Source organism: Nyctibius grandis, chromosome 7 (genome assembly GCF_013368605.1).
Source record: "Nyctibius grandis isolate bNycGra1 chromosome 7, bNycGra1.pri, whole genome shotgun sequence".
NCBI classification, from domain to species: domain Eukaryota; kingdom Metazoa; phylum Chordata; class Aves; order Nyctibiiformes; family Nyctibiidae; genus Nyctibius; species Nyctibius grandis.
The window spans coordinates 12,146,815-12,169,742 of NC_090664.1; the positions used below are offsets into that span (position 1 = coordinate 12,146,815).

General features: G+C 40.3%; 1 protein-coding gene across 1 annotated transcript in view; it reads left to right on the forward strand.

Annotated features, from left to right (window-relative positions):
- The window catches only part of OSBPL10 (oxysterol binding protein like 10), a 124,590-nt gene that overhangs the window by 95,662 nt on the left and 6,000 nt on the right, over nt 1-22,928 (forward strand). The window contains exons 7-9 of the mRNA XM_068405158.1: nt 5,019-5,165; nt 12,101-12,584; nt 21,396-21,582. Of these exons, the coding sequence (XP_068261259.1) occupies nt 5,019-5,165; nt 12,101-12,584; nt 21,396-21,582 (818 nt within the window). The remainder of the gene's footprint in view (nt 1-5,018; nt 5,166-12,100; nt 12,585-21,395; nt 21,583-22,928) is intronic.

The following is a 22,928-nucleotide window of genomic DNA, read 5'->3' on the forward strand; positions in this document are numbered from 1 at the left end:
CTTGGTAAGGTTTTTGACTCTGTCTTCCATAACATCCTCATAGACAAGATGACAGAGTGTGGATTAGATAAGTGGGCAGTGAGGTGGATTAAAAATTGTCTCAATGGCCAGGCCCAGAGGGTTGTGATCAGTGGTACAAAGTCCAGTTGGAGGCCAGTCACTAGTGGTGTACCCCAGGGGTCAATACTGGGGCCAGTACAGTTCAACATCTTCATTAATGACCTGGACGATGAGGCAGAGTGCACCCTCAGCAAGTTTGTAGATGATAAAAAAACTTGGAGTGACTGATGAGCCAGAGGGTTGTGCTGTCATGGAGGGGGACCTTGACAGGCTGGACAGAGAGGAATGTCATCAAGTTCAACACAGGCAAATACAGAGCCCTGCACCTGGGGATATCTGAGGGTAAGACCCTGCACCAGTACAGGCTGGAGGCCAGCTGGCTGGAAAGCAGTTCTGCAGAGAGGACCTTGGGATCTTGTTGGACAACAAGTTGACCCCAAGACGGCAATGCATCCTCATGGCAAAGGCGACCAACAGCATCCTGGGCTGCATTAGGAAGACTGTTGTCAGTGGGTCGAGATCCTTCCCCCCTCTACTTGGCACAGGTGAAGCCACATCTGCAGTGCTGTGTGCAGTTCTGGGCTCCCCAGTGCAAGAGAGACATGGACTTACTGGGGTGAGCCCAGCACAGGTCCACAAAGATGAGGAAGGTTTTGGAGCATCCTTCACATGAGGAGAGGCTGAGAGAGCTGGGACTGTTCAGCCTGGAGAAGAGAAGGCTCAGGAGGATCGTATCAATATATATAAATACCTGATGGGAGGGAGTGAAGAGGAGAAAGACAGAATCCTCTCAGTAGTGCCCAGTGACAGGACAAGAGGCAACAGGCACATGAAAGTCAATCTGAAGATCAGAAAATGCTTTTTCTTCTGTGAAGATAGTCAAACACTTGCACAGGTTGTCCAGAGAGGTTGTGGAGCCTCCATCCTTGGAGATATTAAAAAGCTAGCTGGACTCTGTCCTCGGCAACTGGTTCCAGGTGTCCCTGTTTGAGCAGGGAGCGGGACAAGATGATCTCAAGAGGTCCATTCCAACCTAAATGACACTGTGATTCTGTATATTCCTTTCTCTTCCCCCCACAACAAATAAATAAGATGAGATACACGTCATGCTTGGCAGTACTGTTGCATGATATGGTTTGTGAAGTATGTTGGAAAACCAAGCTCTGAGCCTTATGACTGAACTGGTTATCTAAAAATTAATTTTCAGCATAGCAGTTGATTTAAAAAATTAACTTGTGGAAGAGGCTTTGGAAGAGCAGAGGCAGGTTTGCCCTTTGACAGAAACGTAGCTTTTAACTCTGTGGTTCTGTCCCAGGCTTGTCGAAGTGTCTTTTTCCTGAAGACTTTTTTTTAAAACGCAGTATGTTTCCTTCAGAAACACTTTCTTTCCCTTATAGGTTTCATCTGCTAAAAAAGAATCAGCATGTTTTCTGATGAATACTGCTGACTAGAACATCCGCTTTGTAACCCAGCAGATGACCTCTCTAAATTAATCAATCTCAGTTCTAATGAAGTGACCTGTTCAAAACAGATCTCTACCAGCATGTGTTTTTATGTCTTCAGCCTTTAAACTTTGAAGTGAATCCATTCATGGGATTTCTAGAAATGATCCCTTGTTTTACGTTCAGATTTTCCTGAAAAATCCTGGTGCTTCAGCCCAGTGTTGGGAACTCATTTTGATTAAAATGATTTTAAATGTAAGCCCCTTTTTGGTGCTTGTTTGTAACTGGTTCAGTATTTGATTCTCAGGGTTAGCACCCAAGCCTAGCTCTGCTGTTCATTCCCAGGCTGAGCTGCCCACAGCTCAATAGCTTTTACGTTATGCTCTGACCACACGGGAGCGGAGCAAATCGCTGCTTTCCTGGTTCAGCTTTGCAGTTATATTTCATGGAAAGCTGCCATTAAAGGATAATCACTCAGTGTAATCTTTTACATGCTTCTGCATGCTTACACATTGGTTACTACTAAACTGCATACTATTTCTGTGGAAAGAAAAAGAGTTAAAAACCTGACTGGACTTTTATGACCCTTTAAAGATACAGTAGCTTTGTGTTTTGTGGCTCTATGTCCACACATCCTATGTTGTGCTTACATGGTTGCTTTTTTTTTTTTAAAGAAAATATGCATTACTTAAAAAATAAATGTCTATTTTCTGTGCTCTTAAAAAGTAATTCAGTAATTACCTAGAACAGCTAATGAGAAGAGAGGAAAATACAAAGGAGATACTGCTTACTGAAGATGACTGGTGTTCAATTCCTGTGACATAAATTGTAAACTGCTACTTAAGTTCTTATTTTCTTGGAAAGTGAGAAAAGGTGCAGATTACATGTCGTTCTACATGCACTGAAGGTCACTAGTATGTTGATAACTCTACTATTAGAGTTGTGGGATTTTTGGTGCCCTTGCACATGTTCTTAAAATAGGGGATAGTTAAGATAATTAAAATTGTAGTCCTTATTGCAGAATGGTCATTAAAGGTGCTTGATCCTAGTGTTACATTGTACTTATCCTCCCTGATGAGCAGAAAGTCTGTCATTTAAATCAATGCAAACACTACTTTCCTGAGCCCCTAAACTGTTTATAGGGTTGCTTGCCCTCACCGTGCGCGTTTTGTAGAGTAGCAACTAGAGGCAGTTGCTGTTTTGTTAGTAACGCTTAGGTATTAGGTTTTCCACGCCCTTCTATTTTAGCAGGAAAGAAAGAAGGGTTTTTGTCCCTGGCTGAATGTGCAAGCTTCGGGAGTAAGAGAAGATTCTTAATACATGATTTAGTCTGTGAACTTGTGGATGTGTAATTTGTTTATTTTCTGATGCTATTAACGACTAAAGGTTATGCAGCTGTTACATGTTCACTTGAAAGTTTGTTACCTGCTGTTGTGTTCTCTCCCCCTTTCTCTTGCACTCCTGCACGCTCACGCGCACTCCTCCTGCCCCCCAGCTGGAGGACAGCCCACCAGGATATCCTTGGGGAAACAGCAGCACCATTTCCCAGTTGGAGCTGTGTGCAGTTAAGCTCACTGATCTCAATGACACGTGACTAGAAACGCAAGGAGCATATTGACATCCTGCACACACTCTCCAACCTGTCGGATAGCCAAAAAAAAATGAAAAAAAAAAAAGGGGATGGGAGTGAAGAGGGGGGAGGTTCCCTTGCTTTTTTTCTAGCGCTGTTAATTCCTGCTGGAGCTCGTTTGCCGCAGGCTCCGTTCATGGCAGTAGCAGAAGCAGCAGTGCTTATTTGGTAGCTGAGTGCTCTCAATGAGGTCAAGCTGGATCAAAGGGAAACCTCCTGTGGAAGCAGCTACTGTAAGTTCTGATACTGCTTTTTCCACGCTCCCTCCAAATGAATCTTAGCCTGTACAACTGAGCCAGGCTTTGGTGCTTTATGTCTCCCTGACTGATAATTTTGTATGAGGTTGTCAGGTTTTATGTTAATTGAACTTGGCAGTAAGGCGTCAGTTGGGTAATAATGCTGTGCATTTTGGGAGGGAAAGGCTTATTGTTCTTTTATTTTCTGAGGGAGTGGGAAGAAGAAAGTGTGGATTTTGTCCTTTTGAAAAGCTTCAAGCTGTTGAGGTTACAGCTCACCAGATTCTGTTTTATGTAATCTACATATTCTACTTTCTAAATACAGTAATTCTGAAGTGTCTTTCAAATGTCCCTGTATTTCACCAAATAGCTATTCTTTTGGGAATAGCTACCTAAACATTTATTTAATTTAATAAAAAAAAAAAAAAAAGAAAAGGGAGAAAGAGAAAACACTTCATTTAAATCTTGGAAACATCTGTCATAACTGAATTTCAGAGACACTCTCCTTATACAAGCTGCTGTTCACCTGCGGGGTCTCCAATGTGATCATTCAGAAATATTTCTTTGAAACCTAATTCTGAATATCAGCTGGTTTTAATGAAACTTTTCAGTTGCAAAGACTTTCACAGTGAGATGAAAAATTTTTCATTTTATGTAATGAACTAACTGTTCCTGCAAAAATGCTATTTAGTGTGAAGGAATGCTAACTTCTGCAGGTAGTGTCGTCTCACAGCATAAAAACCTTGGGGAATAATGAAATGCTGGGCTGTAAATTTTTCAGCTATATAACCCAACTTTTTTTTTAAAGTACAAAAAACTTACCTGGATATATATCTGGAAGGCTTGCAGAGCGGTTTCAATGGACTGAACAAAATAACTACCCCTTGTCTGGATTATTGTTAGTAATATATTGTAAACCCTGAGGGGAAATAAAGTATCACAAATCATTATCCCTTTCTGCTGTAAAGTTCCTCTTGAAAGGAGATGGCGTGATGTCTCTCTCTTGATCTTCAGCAAGTATATCTGGAAACTGGGCAGTATTGGCATTATTGTGCTGTGAAGCAGCGTAATGTTGCAAATGTCATAAAGACTCATGGCCTTGTTTTACCTCCCAAAATCTAATGTCTTTGCTTTTTTTTCCAGAGGGTGTGTACTTTAATTATAGTCATCTTTTTATCTCCTTCCGTTAATAGTCTTGATTTTCTTAGATCTATAACTTGGATAGAGGAAAGGAGAAAAATAGTGTGAAATCAGGTCATGCAACATCTAGGTGTGAAATATGAATATTAACTGGAGAGATTTATGAAACAAACTGTTGAAGACTCATTTTCAACTGTGTACTTCTATTTAATAAATAGAAGACCTGTTACTTTAATATGTTGTGATTTTTGTCTGGCATCACTGCAACATAAATACAAGAAGATAAGATGTAAATTAGCATCTGATACTTACTACTCTTGTTCTGAGGATAGGATCAAAATGCTCTGTAAACCCACCACTGAATATTTTTATTTTAAATTTATATCTTTTCTTGGTTTTAACAGAGGCTGTCTTTGGTTCTGCTGAGACAGCTCCATTTTTAAACACATGTAGTTTAAAAAACCATACTGTATCTTTCTGTCCAGATGGTGACGTTTCTTTTCATTTCAGCATTCAGCTTCTGAGTTGATCCTAGTTGAAGATGAAGTGACAGATACTGAAGATAATGAAGAGGAGGATTTAGGAGTCATGGATGATCAACGTAGCGTAATTCTCCATCTCATCTCTCAGCTCAAACTTGGCATGGACCTTACCAGGGTACGGACACGGTATCTCTTTTATAGTTGTTCATTCTTTTTTCTTCTTCTCATCGTTCTGTGTGTGTGTGCATGTGCATGCATGCGATTCATGTGAGCATGTTTTACCCCTGTGGACAATGAAGTTTGCCTTTTCAAAGGTGTGGTTCCAGAGAGCTATGGAGTGCTGTCTCCTGCTAGGCAGGCTTTCCCATGTCGTGACCACATCAGATATTTTAGGGATGGGGGGACAGGTTCAGGGGAAACGGAAAGAGAAAAGAAGATGAAAAAACCTCTGAAACTCTTCCTTATTTTTTTTTTTATAAGTCTTTCAAAGCAACCATATGTTTTGTATGTATCCCACATGTATGTTAAGTCAGGGTGCACTGAGTGTTTGAAGAACCATAATGTCACTTTTATGGATGAAGGAGATAGTGCTCAAGTTACTGCTTTGTGGATTGGATTCCATTTAATTACTTGGCAACTTCAAAAAAACCATAATGGTAAAGAAATTAGTCTTCAGTGTATCACTGTTCTTGTCTGTGCTAAGCAGCTCACCAGTTTAACCTTCTGTGCATCCTTCTGGTCCTGGAACCAGTATTTTTATGAGCTTATCCATACTGATATGATCAGAGAAGTAATGGTGTCTGAGAGATTTCTGATAAGTCCTTAGAGTTTTGGAAATGAGGTAGATGTTCTGGAAGCAGGGAATGCCTTTCTTTGAATAGCCCTACATTCCAGGGACTTAGTAATCTTCTCATGGGACTTAATGATCAAGTGGATTTTTGTAAAGGTATGGAATACCCTTTCCTTCCACAAAAGTTTTCTACTTAAAAAAAAAAAAAAGGGCAAATAAAACATCTGTAACCCGCTTCCCACAAATAAGAAGAGCTTATTATGACTTACTCCCTCCACAAAATAAAAAAAGTTTGTAATGACAAGAGAATTACATTTGCGCCTGAGGTGGCTGTGCAGGAGATTCTTCTCATGGTCATTTTGATACTCTGAAGAGTTCATCTGCTTTCTTTTTGATCTTACGTACTGATCAAAATCTATTTTTACTATCACTTTCTTACAAAATGAGGCTTTCTCAATATAGTCTTTTCTGCTTCCTCTGGAACAATTGATAGTATTTTAAAATACTTATATTTTTAAGACTGAGCAATCCTGTGATCTGTTGCTAAAGATAGATATTGAAGAGCTGCACCGAAATTAATGTTTTGTTCTAAATAGAACAAAAGTTTCATCATTTAATTTGTGAATAATTTATACCTGTCACTTCTTAGTATGTCTGGGGTTACGTACGGTTAATTTTGTTTTTTTTTTCCTACATTTCTCAGTTTTTCATAGCTCTTCCTCTTTTCTGTGTTGGTTTGCTAAAGCTCTCTCAGTCCATAATGTTTAAACTAGACTAAGATTCCTTATCTGTTGTTCTTGTGTCTTCAAAACATTTTCTCTTTGGTAATGAACAAGATTTTTTATTCCCTAATTTCCAGTGTCATCTTCTGTCATGGTAGAGGAGGCAAAAACCAAAGACACACAGTTAATGTAAATAAGAGAAATTCCTGTAAATAGGATAAATGTAGAGACTTACAAGAAAAGTAGGAGGGTAAATATATATGATAACCTATTTCTTACATAGTGTTCTTAGAGCACAGCTTTCGAGGATAGTGATAAATATTATCAGATCTATAGTACAGCACAATATTAGCATGCATGAATGTGTGTATATAATACCCACAGTCTGAAAAGAGGAACAGGCATATGGCAGAGTTAGATTTCTCTCCAGTCTGTGTGATGACGAATAGACACAGATGATAAGACATGCCACATGTGCACATCACTACTCTGACTGTTTTGAGGAATAATAAAAAAATTACAAGACAGCTGGCTGCCTTTTTATTAACTTTGCTTCCTGACATGAGGCCCTTAGGGCCACAGATGTGTGACGATAAAGCTTGGTTTGTTGGCTGTACCTCTTCTCATTTTTCATTATTCCTCTGAAAGTCAGATTTCTGATAGCCTTGACGCTAGTCAGCTTCTGCTGGAAGTGGTTGTGGCACAGTAGTTGCTAATATCATGTTTATATGTTTCCATTTTCCTGTGCCACCTTCCCTAGGGTTGTTTCTTTGGTTCATTTTGTGAGCTGTGGATTGCAACACGATACACACATGAACAAACAGCTCTTCTGAGGCCTTGGTGGCTTTTGGTTCTGGATGCATAATCATGTACCATATCAGAGGAAACAGCATCTTTTCCTTTTCCTACGGGGTGCTTGCTTATGTTAGTGTTGGCCTTGCCTGCGCTGACGTGAACGTCCCACAGTGATGATAGCCACAGTTAATGTTGCAGAGGTGCTTCACTTTTGAAATGTGGCATGCTGCCATGCCTTTTAATGAGGAGAAAAAATCTACTGTGAAGGAAAACACCTGCAATGAAGTATTAAATCTGCATGGGGGTTTGCTAGAACAGGCTGGGCTCTGTGGTGGCCAAACAGACTTCAGTAGCTGCTAGAGAGAGTAGGGTGGGAGAGCAGTTCTGCAGCAGCAGAACATAGTACAAAACTGATGCCTTGGACTGGGCTAGGACTTTAAACCTCATTTAAAATTGGGATTGCTGGGAAAAAGATAAGTTTCTAAATTGTTTGTTCTTTGGACTTTTAAAAAATGAAAAATAGCACCAAAAATCACTGTTGGCAGTGATAAATGTGTTGGCAAATGGCATCTAATGGATTGAAATTAATGCTAACAATTTGTACAGATGGGTGATCGCTTCCCCGCATTCCCTCACCTTCCCTACGCAGTTACTATGTGCTAAAAATAAAGGGCTGCCATTCTGTGTAAAAGGGCTGCCAGTAATTCTGCAGAATATCAACCTGTTGTAAATTAACATCGTAGTGTGTTCACAATGTTGTAAATTTTTAATTTGCTTGTCAATATACTTTTACTTTGTAATTTTAAAATATAAGTGGGATGAAAATAGCCTGTTTTGTTCCCACAGCGACACAGATGACAGTGGAAAGCTGTAATAGCTCTAAGAGGAGGACATCTCAGCATGGGGTTCCTTGGTCAGATTTCTGAAAAAAGTAGAGAATGGTGCTGGCCCCCATGTTTTGCCTCACAGTAAATAGCAGCGGGGATAAATATCTCTGTTCTTCAGAAGTCATGCTTTTTTTCTCAGTTGCAATCAGATCTAATTAAGTATAGGCGAATTCAAACCTAGGAGATTATGATCAAGCTTTGAACCAATATCCTCTTTTAAACGTCAATGAAAATGGAAGAATGTCTGCTAAACTGCTTCCTTTTCACATGAAGCCTGAGAAAGAATAAGAACAGAGATTATTCTAACATTTTAGAATGCAATCAGGAGATTTTTTGGTTCAGACTTCAGCAACTTGGCATTTGTTCTGGAGAGATTCTTTTGTCCATTTGGTTGTCATGCCAGCTTTTTCTCAGAGGAAAATATTAGGCAGTTTTGACTTTTTGTGCAATTACAAAAAAAGTTCTAGTTAAAAACCAATATAAAGAACGTAGGTCATTCTGTTTGGCCGCAGAAGAGTTGAAAACCTCGTTCTTTTGGAAGCTGGAGTACTAGCACAAGTGCCTGACAGTCCAACACTTGCAAGAAGAATGCTGTGTGCTTCCAAATTTGTTTATTTCTATTTTGCTTATTTCTGCAGAAATTAAGATAGAGCCGATTAAAAAAAAATTGACTGGTGTGATTTTTGTTTTTTTTCAATGTTAGTGTGTGGTGGTGTTGCATATTGAAACTTTGAGGCTATGAGATTATTTAGTAAAAGGCAATGTTTTCTAGGCATATTTTGTAGTAGTATAAGCTTTAAAACTCAAATATTTTTCATATGTAGTTCTGCCTTCTTCTGTGGAAACAATTCAGTTATTCTGCATTTTGCAGGGGATCCTTTCCTACTACAGTTAAGGATGTAGTGTCCATTTTAGTTGGGCTTTTAAAGCAACATCTTTTGAGCTGGAGTTCAAGCTTTATTGAGATTTTAAATTAATTCTTGAAACTGAATAATAGGAGTCCAGGGACTCATATTATCTCATTTAGTGGCTGTGTTGGTGTAGCTGTATTAAGTATGTAGCTGCGAAGCATACAGCTAGTACTTGTGAGAGTAGATATGAGGACTAGATGATCAAGTCAACAGGATGAAACCACAGCAGTCTTAATGTTATACCATAAAATTTGCATCATCTTAAGTATGGTCTGTAGTTTTCTTCTCCATTTATGCTAATAAAGGTCACTATTTTTAGAGAGAGACCTGGACATAATGGGATGCAGAGTGCTGTTTATTCAAACGAGTTTCTTTGCCCTTTCAAGTCCGTGCGGTGAACTCGTGATGGTCACTACTAGTATTTCTAGACACAAGTGATGCATGGCTTTTTTCTGTGTTTTGCTGTCAGTTTCCTCCTTGATAACCTGCTCTTTGAGTGTACAATTTATATTAAAATGAGATCCTATATTGAGGTTCACTAATGCTGAATTGCATTTTTTTTAATATCGTACCGGATAATGAATATTTGGTCAGAATGAGAATGTTGCAAGTAGGATGGAGTTGTTTAAAGAGCTCAAAATACTGTAAGAAAATCTGCTCCCTTTCCACTCTGTCCTCCAAAGTTTTGGATTTCACTTTTAAAAACCAATCTCCTCAGCCCCTTGCTATCACACCACCACGGGGACTGTAGGCTGTGTTTAGCACTCAGTAGTTTGCCACGCATGGTGTAAAATTAAGGTCCTGCATCTTTTGAGGCCTCATTAGGTTGGTAACAGAGACCATGTAGAGTCCTCGAGGCTTACAGAGTAGATTAGGAGTAGTATTACAGATGGAACTCTGCTTAATTTATATCTAAACTTGTAAAAATTTATTAGCCTACGAAAGACCGTATGTGTGTAAATAACATACAGAAGGAGAGAGAGAGTGAGCATGTATGTTACCAAATGTGGAGTGGTGATCTCTTTTTTTGCAGTTGTGGTATGTTGGATTAACTGTGGAGGTATTAAGACTGTGTTTGAGCTGTTGTGACTGGAATTTTTTTTCATGTTTATAAGTTTTCTTTGAAAAGAACTAAATGATGAATAAAAGTTTGACAGCTTCTATTTCATTATCCATGGGATCCAAAAGGACTGAACTGTGTTTTGGTTCAACTTAGAATAGCAAGCTGGGGCAGCAGGGGGGAAAGCAAATGTGTTTATGTTTGAATGGTGGCTCCCTGCCTGCAGTAAATAACCTCGCTTTTGGGAAAGGGAAAAAGTAAATGCAATGAAGAATTAAAGAGGAAAGCAGAAGAATTGCTTTAATAGAGGACAGCTGTTGGTCTGCATCTGGCATCATTGAGCCACTTTGATTCTAGACAAATTTGTGTGTGCCAGAAGTTCCTTGTTGGTCATGCAGGAGCGACCTCTGAGCTCCCCTGGGATGGTCCTGGAGCGTGGGGGGTGTGGGGGAGAAGGAAGGCAGAGAAATAAATTATTTTAGGTCCTGTAGCCCTTGTCTGTCTTGCAGTGCACTCCAGGACGTTTCACTGAAAACTTTTAACAAAGTGTTAATCCTCTGTGGGTGACTTTGGCAACATCTGAGTTGCTAGATGAGCCACTCAAGACTATCCAGATCACTCAGGGCTGGCTCCCTCCGGGGCAGACTGCCTAGTGCTCAGACACAGATTTTTTTCTGGGCTCCCTGGAGCCTCTCTAGTCCCAGGATGTTAATGTAACAGTTTGTGCAGTTTTTGTTTGTTTACACTTGTCTGAACTAAGGTGAAGGCATGCAGGGGCCCACCACGGTATTACAGTATGGTCTGAAACTGAGGGGATGTGCTGTGTGCCTGGGGGTGACAGGAGAGTATAGGGGTGGCAAAGGATTTGACTTGGGAGGTAGGAGGGGACATGACACATACGATGGCAGTGTAGGGCAGAGGGAGTCAAACCTGGAGTGGTTTCCTGCCTCTTGGGAGGAGTTATTGGCATGGTTTTATCCTTGGAAACAACTTGAGATTTGGTTTTGGTTGGATCTAGTTGTCTTCGTGTGTTAGAGGCTGGAAGGGACCTAATGGGTATGCAGTGGGTGGTCCAGGGGCCAGGAGTGAAACTGGGAGCCCAGATGTTTGACGGGATGGGTAGATGTACCCCTTACACTCTCCACCACTTCCAGGTTGGTGATGTGTATGTTTACATAAAATCCTCATCTTGTAGTGGTTTGGGAGGGTGTGCCCCTCCATTTTTGGAGGGTTATGACTAGCTGGGTTTCTTGATGTTTGATGAAAGTGTGTTTTTATGTCATGTAAACAAGGAGAACAATGGTTGGTTTGTTAACTGAGAGGAGAGGAAAAGGCAGATTTCGACGTGAGCGGAACAGCCCATCCCTGTTCCGGGGAAGTGTCATGAGGATGGAGCCAGGCTCTTCTCAGTGACAACCCTTGACAGGACAAGGGGCAATGGGTGCAAGCTGGAACACAGGAGGTTCCACATAAATATGAGGAAAAACTTCTTTACGGTGAGGGTGACCGAACACTGGAACAGGCTGCCCAGAGAGGTTGCGGAGTCTCCTTCTCTGGAGACATTCAAAACCTGCCTGGACGCGTTCCTGTGTGATATGGTCTAGGCAATCCTGCTCCGGCAGGGGGATTGGACTAGATGATCTTTCGAGGTCCCTTCCAATCCCTAACATTCTGTGATTCTGTGATCCCTGTTGTGTGAGCCGCTGTTGAGAATCATAATGAAATAGGAAGCAGCCTGCATGGCTATCAAGGCCACTGCTTCTTCCTTCACTCATTATTTACACTGCAAAGAAAATGAAATTGCAGTGGTGGAGGGGAGGAAAATACGCTGTCCCAAAACTTGGCAGGGCCAGAATTGCAGCTGTCTTAACTGTTCTCCCCCCCTTCCCCTGGGGTAGTGTGATCATGGGGAAATCATATCTGCCTTTGTCTGCTTTGCATACAGGTAGTGCTTCCAACATTTATTTTGGAGAAAAGATCCCTGCTGGAGATGTATGCAAATTTCATGGCCCATCCAGACCTGTTTTTGTCAATTGCAGCTGGAGCCACTCCCGAGGAAAGAATTATCTGCTTTGTGGAGTATTATCTAACAGCTTTTCACGAAGGCCGAAAGGGAGCGGTTGCCAAGAAGCCCTATAACCCTATAATTGGTGAAACGTTTCACTGCTCATGGGATGTGCCTAAAGATAAAGTGAAAGCATTCAGAACTAACGGTGCCTCCACGGTTTCTAAGGACCCAACCAAGGAGTTTGGCCAGGACCGGTCCACGTGCTACAAGCTGAGGTTTGTAGCTGAACAAGTATCCCATCATCCACCGGTATCTTGCTTTTACTGTGAATGCAAAGAGAAGAAAATGTGCGTGAACGCTCACGTATGGACCAAAAGCAAGTTTATGGGCATGTCAATAGGTGTTTCTATGGTAGGTGAAGGTAAGAAATGTGCTTTTATTTTGTTTTTTTTTTTTTGTGCTAATGTTGTGGGTGTCAACACAACAGAAATCCAGTTATGTTCCTGTTTGCTTTCCCTCTGACCTTTCATTTGAACCTGTAGCTATTTGCTTTTGTGAAGTTTGGAATTAAAACTGTCGGGTTCATATAACTTTTTTCTGTCCAGACAGAATGAGAGACGCACATTACATATGTAAATGTGTGATTATATTTATGTGAGACTGTTAATTATATCTGAAATACAGACATGTTAAGTTGCAGTAGCAAGTGGCTACTGACAGCATATTCTGTAAAAACATATTTACTTGTCTTGCTCACTTTTAAAGTAATAGGCGATTTGGTGTGGGACACAGTTTCGCAACTGGAACAAAGCAATAGGAAAAAACGTGTTTTTACTTAAACCTAACGTTCTTTTTTCATAGTTTCTGCAAAGAATCATGGTTTCTGTAGTGTTTGCAAAGTTAGTGTATTATCTCAAGCTTTATAGCAAGTCATGTAGTCAAGATATAAATTGTGATTTGCTGTATCATATGTATAGAGTCTGCTTTGTGATAAGTCATTGCTCAACATGAACTCGGAAGTACAGGGAATCATAATGAAGTCTAAATGGATGATCTGAACTGATAAACACACCAGTACCAGTGTCATTACTGATTGCTAATGTAATGATTTAATGTTTCTAAGCAATTTAGTCAGGCCCTATTGCCATTTGAGGGTAATTTCCTGTGTATGGTTTTTAGTGTTTTGTCTTAACTAGTTTTTAGACCGTAGTCTCAGAAGTACCAGGACAACTTAGAGTAAATGCTTCTTTTTGTCATTATTATTTAAATACTATGATATTAAAGGTAGTAAAAAAGTAGAGTGGGAAATGTAGTGATTTGGTTTTGCTTATTAATAACAACAAAACAATTATGGTGAAAACATACAGATACATTCTGCTATTTCTGCTAGCTAGAACTAAAGAACAAACTCAAACAGTAGAAAGGGCTACAGTAGCTTCTTTCCTGATGGCGATATATTCCCTTTTCTGTAGAAGAGCCATGAAACTTCCTTACTGCTGGATTTGATACTGTTGTGATAGTTAAAGTCTATAACAGCACTGCTGTTTTCTTCTTCCTCTGATTTAAGTATTTTGCTTTTAATACGGAGTTAAGGAAGTTGGGAAGGGAGTGTCAGAAGGGAAATTGGTCCTTCTGTCTGTCTCCTGGTGGCACTACTGCCAGTCGGAGTCATTGGTTTAACTTGCTGCATTTTTCTGGTACACATTTGTTTCTAGTACCGTTTTTCTCAGTGAAGGGAGCTGTTTAATGGAAATACAATTAAACACAAATTCACTTGTGATTATGTAGGAGTAGGGAAATTTCTTGCTGCTAGCACACACAGTTCCCTGGGACTGGGGGTGTCTATTGTGGTGATTATTTAAGACTTCAAAGTCTTGATGTGTCCCAGTTTTGAGAGAGAAAGGGTCTAGGAATTAACCGCTTCCCTACCCCAAGGATTGCTGAATGTGTATTTGTGAGAATATGTTCTCCCCTACCTCCCTTTTTTTCATCATCCTGGAGATATCCCAGGAGTGGAGACAGGCTTTGGGGAACACCTGCAATGGTGAACTCTTTTATTGCAAGGTTTGAGATGTCCCAGGAGTGGAGACAGGCTTCGAGGAACACCTGCAATAGTGAACTCTTTTATTGCAAGGTTTGCTGCTGTCTTTATGATGGGCATTTTGGGAGGAAGCTTGGGTCTACCAATTTATAGTTATCATTCGTCTTTTTTTGTTCGTGAAAGCAGTGGAGGAGCTTGCAGCTTTATGGTGGCAGCATTTCTGGGAAGTGACGGAGAAATTCCAGTGCAGCCTAAGCATTTCTGTTGCGTGTTGAGGACTGGCAATAGGCAGCAAGAAGTTGTACCACTGAAGCTTTTCTGTCATCTGAAAACAGCCAGCCTAAACCTGACAGCCTCGGTTTAAAATATTTGCTTTGTGGTTTCTTCACTCAAAACTACACTTTCTTCAAAAAATTTAAAATTTATTTTAGTCCCAGGGAAGTCTTCCTAATAAAGTTGGTGTGTAGATCTGTCAAGCTGTGCAAAAATTAGAATCTACTGCAGATGTTTCTTTCTCATGGGCTGCATAAGTATAAATTCTGTACTAGATTGAAGTCAGCATGAGTAGTGGGGAATGGATTGCTGAACCAAGGAAAAAGTAGCCGCTGGACTAACAATGTGGAAAAACTGTGCCTGTATTTACCTGTCCGGTAATGCAGAGCCTAATAATTTTTTAATGTGAAATATAATTTGGAGAATTTTCTTTATATTTAAAGACATTTTATGCACTGCAGCGTTTCAGATGGGGTTAGTCTAGCAAAGAGTAGCTAAAGAAAAGACCTGCTATTAGTCAGAAGGTATATGAAGAGGTAGTTAAGATAGGCAGAAACTAAAGTTAGCTGCTAGGAGAAGCTTTCTGACAGCAAGACTGGCTGGAAGGGTTTTAGTATCTTATTATTCTAAACTGTTAAAACCAGATTAAGCAAGTTCCTCAGGAATGATTGAAGTATGGCTGATCCTGCTTTTGGTAAGAGACAAACTGACATCTCACAAAGCATAGAAACCCTGGTTTTTGTTTTCTTTCTTTTTTCACAGCTGTGCATTGAATGACTTAACGATAAAACCTGATCAGTTTTTTTTTCTTGTCCTCTCCTCTTCTTTTTCTTTCCATTATGAGCATTCAGCTCCTTTTTCTGGCTGTTGCTCAAGTTTACTTATGTACATGTGGGTGCCTTTGACTTTTTGTTACATCAGTAAGGATTTTGGATTCTGCATGATGCTACTTGAAATGCAGTTTCCTTGATCTCTCTAATATACCTGTGTCCATTCTGAGACTTCATTTAAATCATTCTGGTGTTTCATTATTCAAATGTAGTTTCATCAGACTGTGCATTCATTCAGTACTGTTTGATGTAGGTAGGGAAAAAAAAAATTCCTTCCCAACAGAGTATTAGAGAGCTGCAATTAATGTTTTGGATAATTCAGTGGTAGGGAGTGACCATCTTGTTCTAGTCCAGATATTTATCAGAACAGTTTTGTTTGACCTGTAACTTAGTTGTGACCTTAGTGTTGAATACAAACAACTGTGATTTGTTTTGAAACTTTGCTCTCTACTGAATAGTTTTGTGTGTGGCCTTCGAACAATTCAGTGAAGCTGTTTCTACTGCAGTTGGCTATTTACAGAAATAGAGTAGTACCGAATTGTTGGACCTGTATTGTGTAAGGAATATGCTGGTAATGTTTCTGTGGCGCTTTTGAAGCTTATTTTTTTAACTTGTCACAGTGTCCTTAGCTGTATAGAGCATGTTGCTTTGTACGCTTTGTTGTTGAAGCAGCGGTGGATACGCTGAAATAGGATGCCATGGAAGTACAAAGGCTTCTATAAGAATTGAAAGAATTAGGGGATTTGAGGACAGCATGGTCCTGTTATACAAGGCATACAGCTCAGTATCTTAATTGTACAATTCTAGTGTATGCTGCACCTCAAAGTGACTAAGAGTATTTTTTTTTCCTATCTGTGATTTTTGTTTGTTGATTCAAAGTAAGTATCACCTGCAGAGATGCAGAATGAGTAGGAAGGCACTGCTGGAAATCTGTGTGAGAAGCTGTTTTATATGCTAGCCCTTCATCTGTGCTTATGAGGGGTCTAAATCTGGCTTGCTAATGAAATGTCTCAATTTTTTCTTCGCTATGTAACAAAACCCCATTCTTCAGAGTAGTCAGCCTTGAGTTTCCTCATGAGAAAGCTACGCTGAATAGAGAGAGAGTATTTTAAATAAAGGAATTCATGTTGCATGTGCAGCCCCTAATCCTGGTTAATGTTCATTATGTACTAATGAGAGAGTGAGGGAGAAGAAGAGGGCATAATGAATAGAATCATATTAACATTTAAATTAGCAAGGGATGGGAGAGTCAATGTAAATATTTAATGCTTTTTACGTGGTCCAAAGAATCTTCAAATGGATACTGGTTGTGGGATAAGGATGCTTTAGTGGAAAAGGCTGTGGTGAGCACACCTCGGTGTGGGCTCTGCGCGTTCCTTTTCTGCTCTTGGGTTTTGTTTCAAAGCAGGAAAATCCAACAAAAAGTGTCACCTTTGATTCGCAGGTTAAATTTGATGAGAGCATCAAGTACGTTTAAGTGGATTGCTCTGTATTATCAAGTGGCTAGTTATGTCTTGTGTTTTCACTCCTGCTGCTTTAAATGTTTTAAAAACTAGTGAGGTATAGGCTTCCAAAAATTATTTTTTAAATTGAAATGAACCTTGGAAAGATTTGATAGGTAGGGAAGATGTTCAGTGCTCTTTCCAGGGTGAGTCTAAATGAAAGCGATGAATGTTTTTTCTCATTTTTTTTTCTGTTCAAATATATGTATATGTATGTGTTTATAGATGTACAGGTCTATAATTTCTATTCCTGAGGCATTAGTGACTTTTTAACTTACCAGTCCCAAAGATTGACTGCTCCATGCAACTGGAGCTACCAAAATATTTCCCTAGTGCTAATTTTTGTATTAATATTTTTTCGCCTGGTGGTTTCAGAACAGTTTCCATATGGCATGGCACTCATTACTTAATGTAGCAAATGGCTCCAGTCTTTGGAAAATGAGCAGTGCAGCGCAGCTTGCTGGAACGTTTATGAGACGGTAAGAGCCTGGTTCTGGCATCTCACATTTTCCCGTGTGAACCCGTGCAGCTGATGGTGCACTACACCCGTGTGGGGTTCATCCTGTACGTAACTTACGCCTGTTTGTGCCGTGTTACGAATAATGCAGACAGAGTGAAGAGCCTGTTAGATTAGGAAACTGCCCTGGGCCATTTGTGTCCCACGTACCATTTGTTGTTCAGATTGATCTCCATACAATCAGTGGGAAGCAATAAACTTCACATGCCTCTTCTGCAGCTTATTGATCCAGAGCCTCCTCTGGGTATTTTGTCAATATGTGTTACTGGAAAATCAATTCACAAAGCTGCAGCATCAGTGAGGGACATGTAATAGTCAAACAGGGAGAATTATATGCCACGAACATCACTTCCTTTAATGCAGGCTGAGGAGTTGTGGAAAGGAGCATGACTGTGAATAGGTTGCCTTAGTCAAAAGCAGGAGTAAATGGTGTTGAGGACATTTCAAGGAGGAATTTCAAAATTCCACGCTTGTTTATAAAAAATTCACCCTTCTCTGGGGGATTTTTTTCTAATAAACTAGATTATTATATTCACTGTTCCTCCCAGAGCACTTCTCTGGTGCATTCTTCCATGCATAATAGCTGCCTATAAATACTTAAGATTTTTTTTTTTTAAAGGAATTTGCAGTTTCTGAAATAATTCTTTGATGTGAGGGGAGGAAATGTTACTGAAAATGGGAGAATCTTCTGCAGCTTTTCATGTGTATTTATTTATAGCCATTTTTAAACTGAAAATGAATAATCTGTTACGGTGGGGAAGCAAGGGAGGAAAAATAGCCTGTATATTTTCCAGCAGGTATTTTTAAAGGTCAGTGACAATGTAATGATACTTACAAGCAGATGTTGAGAGTACACAACACTTTTAAAGAAAGATAACTGTTAGATTTTAGTTTGTCTGCCTTTCATTTCTCAAGATTTAAACTTGTCAGGGTAGGGCATGGATTCAAATTGTGGTAGCAGTTACAGATGTTGACTCTCTCTGTCATTTTGGCTGCTTCTTCCCAAAGAGAGCACGGGTCTCAGTTCAGACTTGGTGGTGCAGCTACAGTCTTCCCGGTGCTTCAGTTAAACGAGGTTTTGCATGTGGGCTCTGCAAATGCTGGAATGCAAAACTAACAGTCACATTAATACTAAAAGTAGTATCAAGTTGTGGATATTTCAAATCTTCCCTGTATTCTTTTTTGAAAATTCTAATTATTGAGCTGGAGTCATATTTCAAGTCAGACAGCACTTCATTAAAAATGTATTTATTCAGGTGTTTAAGGAATTTTAAAAGTACATTACCAAGTGCTAAAAATGCTGCCAAGAGAGCAGGGTTCAGTTTTTAATATCTAACCGGCTGTGGTGGTTAAATATTTACATTGAAGGTCACTGGTGCTGTTTGCCGTTCACTTTTCAGTGTGCTTAGCAGCGGTCATTAGAGCTCTGCGTCCCTCGCACTCGAGGAGGAAAAAAGCTATCGATCCCATCAGAGAGTTAAAAGCAAACCTACATTAACCTAGAAGGAAATCGTGTTATGGCAGTTTCCTCTCACGTGGAGACATGCAGTGATGGTCAGAGGAGGGTGGCTGGGCCCAGGGAAGTAGGAGGCTCTGGAGGAGCTCACGTGAAGGTGTGGTTCATAAATACAGTGAGGTTCTGCCCCAGCAGTGAGCACCACCCCTGCCCACCGTACTGCTGTTAGACCATTTGTCTTTTTTTAAAAAAAAAAAACCCAAACACAAAAACCTCACAACAACAAACCCCCCAAAACTGGCATGTTGGAAGCACGTGCTTTCAGGCAGACTGTGCTTTTTGACTTGGGTGAGGATTGTGTCTGTGCTTAGACCATCAAGACTGGGGAAATGTGACGTCCTGGGTAGCACCACAGGCCATTTCATGCAGCTGGTTGCTACCACATGTCTGTTGGCTGTGACTGTAATGAAGAAGGTAGAGAATAAATGGGAAGAGAAGGAGAAAGGAAGGCTGACAGACTTGAGTCTAAAACCTGTTGTAGTTCTCTATATGGAAAATGCCCAACTGCAGACTGTCAGGTTTCTTCTTTGCATTTGATCAGTACCCATTGCTGTCTTTAATCCTTTTTGAGTATCATCTAGTTAAAAGGCTTCTTGATTGTTCTTTATTAATTTCATGTTATTATAGCATCCATTTAACGAGTTTGATAAGCAGAATCATCTTTTTGAGTAGAAGTTCTTCCTGGCTGCGTGTCCCAGGTGGGTTGAGTAGCCGAGCCTTCCTGCAGTGTGTTCAGCTTGGTTTTACCTACAGGTATGGAGCTGAGGAAGCTTGAGGCAAAATGTGTCTGTTCCAGCTGTGTCCTGGGTGTTCACTGCTGGTGAGGGTTCAGCACACGACATGAAGAACTTGTGACTTGCTGAGGCAAAATGATTAAAGGTCCTTTTAAGACGTTGCTTTTCTGTGTTTGTGCTTTTGCACTCTGCAGCTCATTTGTGTCACTTGCTGGAGTAGAAGCGCTGGCTGTGTCGTTGCTGGCGGGCTGAGGTTGCAGAAGTCCCGGGAACAACTGCATAAAACTGTCCGTTGTGCAGAAGATGTTTTCCTGTGGAACAGTTTTGGAAGGCAGAAGTGACAAGCTGCAGAGCTTCCTGTCCCTCCGTTTAGTTCTGTTAACTGGAGCCAATATTTAAGATGATGATTCTGTTAGAGCTCTCTGCTTTTTGAATGTTTTTTTAGGTTTCTGTTTTCATACAGCATTAATGGCATATTTTTATGTTGGCAGTCCCTATTTAGTGCTTTTTCATCATTACATGTCAGATCACTTTGCAAAATTAGTGTCGTTATTCCCCTAAACAGATAAACAAACTAATCAATACTGCTACCAATGTGTTCTTCCCCTGTCTGCCCCAGGGTGAAGGCAGATGGGCTCAAGCTCATCTTGTTTCTAAACAGATACTATTACTATGTCAAGATAATTTCCTTGATTTTTTTTCAAGTATTTCTGGGTTCTAAGTGCTTGCTCTGATGGGTTATTTTCTATCCTTGTTGTGAAAAATTATTTTTGAAGCTGTAATTTTTGCCTTTAGGCAGTTATTAAACGGGACACAAAAGAGTATAAAACTCTAATCAAAAATATACTACAGATATTTGGCATGACCTAATTCTTCGTGCAAAGTTTATGGTGCTCTTTACCTGGTCTTATGTCCTGTTCTTTGTCATACTGAAGATGAAACTACAGCTATGTGGGGATAGAGCTGAATCCTTAACCCCAGGGGAAGCTAAGATCTGATCAGACATGCAACTAACTTTGTAGTTCCAAATAATCTTGAAAAGTTACTGCTGCTGCGTGTTGTTGTTTTTCATTACAATCCCATAGTGCTGAGGGTGGAGGAACCTTTACAGAATGAAATAGAATTGCCAGTAATTTTCTTTGCATGGTAGTGACATTGGTCTTGGTGGTAACAGAACAGTGGCCCTGGTGGCCCCTCATTGATGATGCAAGGCTTTTGCAAAGGCTGTGTGGGAAACCAGGCATTTGGAAATGAAAGAGCAAACTTATAGGAAATTTCTAGGTGGCTTCCTTAAGCGTGTTTCCTAGTTGCACCCAGGCACACTGAGAGAGAGCCTTTTGTTCCCACCAGCAAATGCATCAGTAAGTAGCGGAGAGGACCTGGTCATGTCTGATTGAACGGAGAACTGAAGAGTCCTTTGGCCATGCCCATATTTTTTCCGGAGAGAGATTATATGACACTGAGCATCTGAATATTCAGTATGGCTTTTTGCAAGCAAATGTTATTTTTTTTCAAGCTTTAGCAGTGTTACTGCTTGTCAGTAACACAAGATAAGTAATCCAGTCAGATTTTCTGATAAGCCATTTGGTACCATGAAGGACCCCAGGGTACACATTCAAATTGTGTGCTTTTGAAAATGTTTGTTTGAAGAAATTTGTTCCACAGGCACTTTTTTCCTTAGCAGACAGTACCCTACTTCAAGGCGAGTTGCTCGTTGTGCTCTCTGTGGAAATACATTTTGATGACAGTAATTGGTCAGTGACTGTCAGGTCTTACCAGTTAACTTTTATCATTTCACTTTCAACCTTTTCATACGTAGGTGTTCTTCACTTGATGGAACATGAAGAAGAGTATGTTTTCACCCTACCTAGTGCCTATGCTCGCTCGATACTTACCATCCCATGGGTGGAGCTTGGAGGGAAAGTCAACATCAATTGTGCCAGAACGGGCTATTCTGCTACGGTCACATTCCACACCAAGCCGTTCTATGGAGGGAAGGTCCACAGGTACGGCAATTACTGTCTTATTCTTGTTTACCTGCTACTGGGTTTCAATGGAAAGACCCTTGAGCATCTGTTCAGTTGCTCTGTTAGATTATTTTATAGACAGATATCTGAACTTCTTTTCCTGTTAGAGTCTGAGATGACTTACAGCTTTAGAGCACAGTTTATTGCAGTTACACATTTTATATTGTTTAACTGAATTGGATCTATTTCTCTTATTAAACTGAAGTGAATGTATTCTTCCACACTTTGTTGCTTGTAAAAATTGCTGCAGGTTCAGGATCAGAAAAATGTACGTGGAAAAGGCAATATTTCTGCTACACCAGGTGCTGCTTCTCTGCGTCTTGTAGACGAGTTGGTGCTCTAGGTGGAGGTCCTGTAAGGAGGAGAGAAGCGAAAGTGTCGCTGCCCATAGTGGTAGCTCCCTACTGGGGACTCCCACTTCTGCACTGAAATTCCAGATGATGAAAATATTATTTATGTGTCTTTGGTTCCCCTTTATTAAGAGTGTGAAGAGGCACTGTGCAAGATAGCTTCCTGTCTTTCTTCCATGCTCAAGTTGATGACCCAATCATTAACGTACACAGACCCCTTTCTTGTTCTGCTGCAGACTGTAGCAGTGCCCATAAGAAGGCTGTGCTTTTTCATGGTTACCTCTCTTTTATTTCAGTTGGTCTAACTATTCTTCCATATGTGGGTCAACCATTTCAATATTGTGTTCAGGCAAATATCAACATGGGCTCTTCTGACAGGGTTTTTCTAAAAGGTGTAGATTAATAATTGGTGAGTGAAAATTGGGGAAGGTTGTGCTATATTAGTTTAATCATTTAAAAACTTAAAATTGAGTTTATGGATTACTTGACATGGCTTGCTAAAGCACATGTGTGCATGTTCATAGATACACACACACGAAACTTGGCCCTGCGTTTTGATTTTTCAGTCCTACCTATTTTGCTCACACTCAGACCAGTTCTTGGACCACCGAGGCAGCTTTAATCATTGCCTCTCAGCAGCTGAGACATAAACTTGTAGAGCTAAAGAAGAAAATAAAGGTACCTGAAGCCTTTGGCATAGGTATCTGACAGCATCGTGTTCAGGTGTGAAAATAACGTGTACTGAAAACGTCACATGAATGTCAGGAGTTGTTTTTCAGGCTGATGAGGTAAACAGGTCTAGAGCTGAGTATCAGAGTTTTAAGTTGGGTTACTGCTGTGCTTTGGGAGAAAGTCATCCAAAAGCTATTGCTGTGTTAGCAGAACTTTCTTGGGTTGAGTCTTTCTTTTTTTGAGACAGCATCACTGCTTTTCTTGAAAAATTTCTTTGTAGGTGTAGAAAGCTGCTTGTAGCCT